General features: G+C 43.0%; 2 protein-coding genes across 9 annotated transcripts in view; one reads left to right on the top strand and one right to left on the bottom strand.

Moving 5' to 3' along the window:
• CMKLR2 (chemerin chemokine-like receptor 2) overlaps positions 1-6,655 on the top strand; it is a 116,040-nt gene that overhangs the window by 7,926 nt on the left and 101,459 nt on the right. The window lies entirely within an intron of this gene.
• The window catches only part of UBE2F (ubiquitin conjugating enzyme E2 F (putative)), a 64,025-nt gene continuing 57,680 nt past the window's right edge, over positions 311-6,655 (bottom strand). For 7 of the 8 annotated variants that reach the window (XR_011726510.1, XR_011726511.1, XM_071747058.1 and 4 more), the window contains one exon: positions 311-1,649. Coding sequence is in view for 5 of the 8 variants with exons in the window: in XM_071747058.1 (XP_071603159.1) it covers positions 1,599-1,649 (51 nt within the window). In the remaining 3 variants the exon portion in view is untranslated. The remainder of the gene's footprint in view (positions 1,650-6,655) is intronic. The other variant, XR_011726509.1, reaches the window with a different exon arrangement.

Raw genomic sequence — 6,655 nt, 5'->3', positions numbered from 1 at the left:
TAAAGAAGCTCACAGTAAGGCTCTGTCCTGCATGCCAGTCTCAGAATTTTGTTTCCCTGCTTTTCCTAGAGCTCCAGTAACGCTTACAGATGCCTGGGACTCTCTAAGGAAAAAGGCAAAAGTGGAACCTTAAGAAGCAAAGCTGCACAGCACTTAAAATTTGCAACTCAGCTCTGCCACAGTGATGGAGAAAATTTTGATTTCCTTCAGTGTTTGCAGAGGAACAGCAGGAAAGAATAAATCACAATCATTCAGGGGGATAAAGAACCAATAGCCAACACCTAAGCATTACACACGCTCGCTCTCTATGTGAAACCACACGTACTTTTATTTCTATGGTTGATCTATTTGTAAAAGCTTGAAATGGTTCCATTGCACCTCCTCTGCATGATCCCATCAGTGAAATGTGTCTCAGTCTCTGGGGCTACACCAGTGCCTCCCCTGCTCGGCTTCCCCAGGCACGGGGGCACGACGGGCAGCAGATTCCTGATGGCATTTGCTCTGAAGTGGTTTCTGAGGTACATGCTGCTCTCCTCTGAAGGATCTCTGCTTGCACACACAGCTTGATACACAGCTACTTACAGAAAAGGCAATTAGAGAATCACATCCTTCAAAGAAATCAAGGCGTGCACGAGTGTTTGAAAGAGGGGGCAGTGTGTTATTCTCCTCAGCTGTGTGATCAGTCATTCACTTCCAGTGCCAAAGTTTGAAGAACACAATGAGATATTCTCCAGGTAACAGTGCTTGAATTTACCTTCATCAGATGGAAGGGTCTGATGCTCCCTCATCACATCCCAGATTGGAAAGCCAAAGGCAGGTATCTTACAAGAAAAATCTTCCTTTCATTACATTTTTACAGAAATATGTATTATAGATATATAATTTTACTAATACTACACACTTATTGAAGTTATGAATTAGCTGGTATTTCTTTTAGCTATTTCACACAATTAATAGAAACAAAAAATACTGTAGCCCAAACAGAAGCTGAAAATAACAATGTAAACATTCCAAACATGTGACAAAAACATACTTACATTAAATATCAATAATTTCAATACCAGAATTAGAATTTCATTTAGCACTTGCATTCTGTCAAGCTCTAAGCATTAGTCGAATGACTCACGGAAAAAGAATTGTTTCTGCTCATCAAAGGCAACACTATTGTGATTTGGTTTCACAGGAGACCATTTTATTGCCAACTTGAAGTGTTCCAAAAACACAGTAACTCTTCTGTTTGGTTGATTGATTTTTCCTTCCCCCCTCCAAACGAGGCAAGAGTTAAAAAAAGTGTAATTACATTTTCAATAGTGATTTCTTTTATATTCTCAAGTATATCTCATCAATAGGATATACAGTACAGTTCAGAAGAGTAAACATTTTTAAAAGTAAGCAAACAACTTTTTCAACCAACATATACAATTTCTTGCTGTATTTATGCTGAACTCTCCTTTTACCTTGGACAAGTTATGAAGTTAGGTTTTTTCTTCGGTACAACAAGGACACAGGACTAGTACAATCCAGGCTGGTTTGGTTGTTGTTGAAGTTGAGAACAACTCTCGTGTGGAAGCCATGGTCCTGCCATCCATTTCCCTTCATCATCTTGCATAGTGCCTAATGTAATCTTCAACTTTATTTCGAAAGTCCTCCTAGAGGGAAGCACAGTCAGAATTATCCCAAGTGCCAGAGGGGGACTCACCCAGCACTAAAGCAGTGGGGAACTCCCACATCAGCCCCCCGAGGGTCACATTTCCATCAAGGGTGAGGCTGCCACTCTCCTTGAGACCCCAGCACACATTTCCAACCCCACGTGTGAGGGCTGAGGTGACAGCTCAAGTCCTTGCAAGCAGATGTCTGTGCTCTACCAGTCCCTCTGCACTGAAAAAATGAATTTGCCATGGCCACCTCCCAACACAGGCAGAGAGAGGGCTGGAGGAGGGGTCCCAGAAGAGGCACAGCAAAACCCCAGCCATGGTTTCAGAGCAGGAAGGGAAGTGGCCTCACTGGATGCAAGAGCCAAAGCTGGGACAGGAGCTGTTACAAAAACTTTGTGCCTTCTACAGCTCTGTCTCAAATACTCATTCTGCTCTCCCCAGTAACTGCACAGTATCACATAATTAACTATACAATGAATCATTTGACATTTATTGTGGCCTAGAGAATAAAAAAAAAATTACTACTTGAGTCAATCATTTGTTAAAGGGATTCAGGGGGAACATTTTTACACCCATAGCCCTCCACAGAAAAGTAGTTTATAAAGCACAGAGACACTGAGCAAGAGCAATTCTGACATACTTTCCTCATTTGATACTTTTCCAGCTGGGATGCCAGGCAGATGCCACATTCCTGTAATGTTATCCTGAGTCTGAACCTTGCCTCATGCATTTACAGTCTGTTACTAAATATGTTCAGCACAAACACACCAAGTGGCTTGTGCTCCAGATTTAAATGGGGTGTTCACAGCAAAGTGCTTTTTGCTTGATTTCCAGCTCTGAGTTTTGCAAGCTGGCTAGAATATAAAAACCCTACACACACAACAGATTAAGAGGGTTTGAATGCCACATCCTGGTGTGGTAGAGCTGCCCAGAGAACAGAAGCTCTGAAATCCTGTGCCCAACAAGTCAAGGCTCTTCTTTTACCAGGAAGGACACAACATCTCATTGCCATGACCTGGGGTAGTGCAACAAGGTGCAGTCCTGCTTTAAACAACAGACCCTGCCAGAGAGAGAGGCACCAGGTTTGCCAATACATAAACATTACCCCTTGAATCCACTCTGAACATTCTGGTACAGCTCACTCAGCAAGGAGCTAAATAAAATGAAGTTTACAGACAGAGCAGCAGGTCCTGAATTTAAAATAATAGCTGTTTATATTAGGTTTTTTTACTTATTAACAGCAGATAAGGCTGAGCCCAACAATATGCACCATGACTTGGTGCTAATACTGCTAAAAAAGTCTGAAAAGTGGTGAGAAGTCATTTTTAACTGTAAAGCTTGTTTTAAAAACAGGAAGAGAGCTGTCTTCCCTTGCAGAGGCACGGAGGCACTCATTCTGAAATTTGAAATATATGGTAAGATACTTAAAAATAGAACAGAAATCATCTGAGCTAAAATGTCCCCTCTCCAACCTAACTTTGCCTGCTGCTAGCTTGAGTTCATCAGCTGTGTGTCCCTCTTCCTTAAAAGGGGGAAGAAATTTAAAAGAAATCTGGATTTCCCCCCATGCCTTCATAAGCATTTAGCATTACACTGCCACTGAGACTTCTATTACCCATCATAGACCAGAATAAAGCAGCAATACAGCCTTAGAATGCATTTACATTTCCTTGGCCCCAATATCACACTTCAAACACTTCCTGATCAGCTCCCTTTATGATGGATTAATTTCTTCCAGTGAACTTATCACCAAAAGGATAAAGGTTATCTCATGGCTAAAGTCCCAAATCAAAGGATCAAAGAAGAACCACAATCCATCAGCAGTGTTAACTGTGACTTCTTTTTCCACTTGCAAAAGTGCATCCCAGAGATGTCCACAAACTATATGCAAAGTGCTCTGAATCTCAAAGAAGTCAAATCTCAAAGAAAAAACAGTTAACAGCCAAAAATATTATAGCTGTGGAAACAAATATATAACCACCACTAATGGCTCTTCTCAGGAAAGGTGCAGATTTGTGCTTTGGAAGAAGCAAAAGCAGAGAGCATAAATTACAGGCATCCACTACAGAAAATTGTTGTAAGATCCATAACACTTGGCACTCTGCAGTGGAGCTCGAGTGAGGAGCACTGACTCCTAAAAGAAACCAACTCTTCAGGGCTGCAGAAATCCCTTTCCTCCTCACAGTCAGGCTACCTGAACTTCTTAGGAGGAAGGAGCAGCTTTTTAGGCACAATACAGCAATACTCTTGTGTAGTGACTTAATTCTGCTACAAGCACACTCGTTTCCATGCTTGTGCAACAAACTGCATGCTAAGAAAGTAATGCTACAGGGTGAATCTTGTCTTAATTTTAACTAAAAATTGAGATACCAGGCAACTTCAATCCTTTGGTGACAGATATGATAGCTGAGTATCACATTAAAGTGTTTTTGCAGTGACTACTTATAAACACCATTAAAGTGTAAAACACTATTAAAGTGTTGCCCAGATCTCAAGCTACCTCTGTCACAAAAAATCTCTATGTACCTTGAGTGTTTTAACATACCACACAAACTTAAGCCTTTTTAATTTGTTTTCAGCTCTGATATCTTGATGCAAACTAAAACAATTACTCATAATGGCAAATAATGCCAGAAACCTCTCACTTACTGGTTATGATGGTTATTTACAGTATTATGGACTGATCACTTGCAGCAGTAACACTTGCTGTCAGCCTGCTCTTTGGGCACCCAAAACATTAGAGTATCAGTCACAACCCTGCATCAGATCCACAGAACCTTCTGGACCCTCCTCCTCTTGTGACCCTCTAGGTCACTAAAAGAAGCTGGGCAAATACCCCAGGACATGGAATATGGCCAGCCACATCTTCAGTGTATCTATAATACCCAGGTGAAGTATGGGCAGCTCAGAGCATCCTCCACTGTTTCACCCATACCTTTATGGAGTTTTAATATGGGAAGACAAGCTCTCAGCACTGACTTAACAGAAGAGCCTCAGTGGAGAAGGAGTGCTCCAGAAATCCATGCCATCACTTAAGTTGATTTGCCAGATGATGGAACTGACATCGTTGGCAAGAATACATTGACAGGATACATGTTGCATGTGAACTTGGCTGCTGAACAGGAGGTTCTCATCCCATAGCTGTAATACTCTATCCTCACATGCCATATGGCTTAACATTTCCTTATTAACAGAGTGCACTTTTCTGTGTGCACTGTTTACTTGCAGTACTGAATAATTAGAAGGAGAAAAATTAATTAGAGCAGGACATACTCTGCACTATGAAGAGAGGCACACGAAATTACACTTGGAAAGAAGAGGAACTCATTTCACAGGGAGTGGAGCTGGAGATGCATTGTTCACCTGGGCCACGGATGCTGTCATGGATCCTATCACCCCACAGTGGGTACCTGCCCTCATGCTCCCTAGGACATAAAGCAATGCAGCTTTCCCCTCTTTAACTTCCCTTTGAACAAAGATCCTAAGTGCAGGACTACTAGAAAGATGGCTGGAAGGAATGCTGTGCAAAACACCAACTCATGCTAAAAGAAACAAACTACCCACTTGAACGGAGGCTCTTTCTCAGATTCTTCCTGTGGGAAACTCCAAGGACCTGTACCCAACCCCAAGTCTGCATTCGTGCCCTGAGCCCCAACCATCCTTTGATGCCAAGGCAGACACTGTTGAGAAAAAGTGTATCATATGCCATGGTTTCCTTCTTGAGAAGGAAAGAAGAGTCAAGAGGTTTACTGCTGGAAATTCATATCAATGGCCATTTGTGTGTCTGCCAGTACACTCATCCAGCTGATGGTGGTGCTTGCTTTGCCCAGTGGGGCTCCTGCCATATCCAGCTGGACCTGGATCACATCCCACTGTGAGCTTGGCCAGAAGCACAGCTGCCTGCCTCTAGCTGAGGTAGTTTCCTATGTCATCAGTCATCAGGGCAAAGAGAGATGATGAAGGAGCAGAGAGCTGACTGTTACTGTGACCTTTTATTACAGAGACATTGATGCTGTAACACATGAAATGTCATCAGAAACCCAGCCAGCCATTAAGCCCTGCCAGGCCATCAGTGAGTGCTGGAAATAGACCCAGAAGAGCTGTTCAAAGGGGATATCTAATTTTAAAGTACCATCATTGATCTTCACCAACCCCACTGTACAGTACTAGCTTCACAAATTTCAAGACAGGAGAGAGATGGACCAAGAGGCAAACAAAACTCTGGAGATGTGGTAAGGACGAATGAGCCTTGGGTTTCTGTCCAGAGGAAGGACCTGATGCCTTTCCTTGTCCAGGGCAGAAGAAAACACAGATGTGACTGGAGAGGTCTGTGCCTGGTGCTAAGCCAGACTCCCCTGTGCCAAATGGAGTGGTGTGATTCAGAGACCTAACTTAGACACTGGCCTTGTAGGAAGTACAGGAAACTGAAGCTCAGACAACACCAGCATCCCCTTAGCACAGTGGCCATACCATCACACAGGATGGACAATACTAGTAACAGATTATACAATTCAACAAATGTCTTCCAAAAAAAAAAATCATGATCAGCTGGGAATAGGAAACTATTAAAAATGTAAGCAAATAAACAAAGCAAACCATCATAACTCTAAGCATACTGCAGAAGAGCACAACAGGCCCTCTCCCAGCTCCAGCCAGGTACAAGAGCTACAGATGAGCCCAGACTCAGCTCTGCTGAGACCAAGGACCCCACCACCCTGCCCCACATGGCATCCCTAGAGCACCCAGGCTGCATCATGTCCCCTGCCCCATCTCCAGTCCCTGACCTATCCCACTCCTCACCCTGCATAAGCAAGAATCTGACTGAAGTCCAACTTTGAAGGTGCTCAGTTCTCAAACCCAGATTTGAGAAGAAGCCACCTAAAGCAGAAGAATTTCTATAATTCTGGAGCAGACCCAAAGCAGTTTTGCTGTGAGCTATGGGAGGTGAAAGGGCAAGAAGAGTGATGTGTGAGTAGCCCTGTGGGAAATAGTGGATCAAG

This window comes from Heliangelus exortis, chromosome 6 (genome assembly GCF_036169615.1).
Source record: "Heliangelus exortis chromosome 6, bHelExo1.hap1, whole genome shotgun sequence".
Taxonomy (NCBI): Eukaryota; Metazoa; Chordata; class Aves; order Apodiformes; family Trochilidae; genus Heliangelus; species Heliangelus exortis.
The sequence above is the reverse complement of the archived record's forward strand: the minus strand, read 5'-3'. Positions and strand labels throughout refer to the sequence as shown.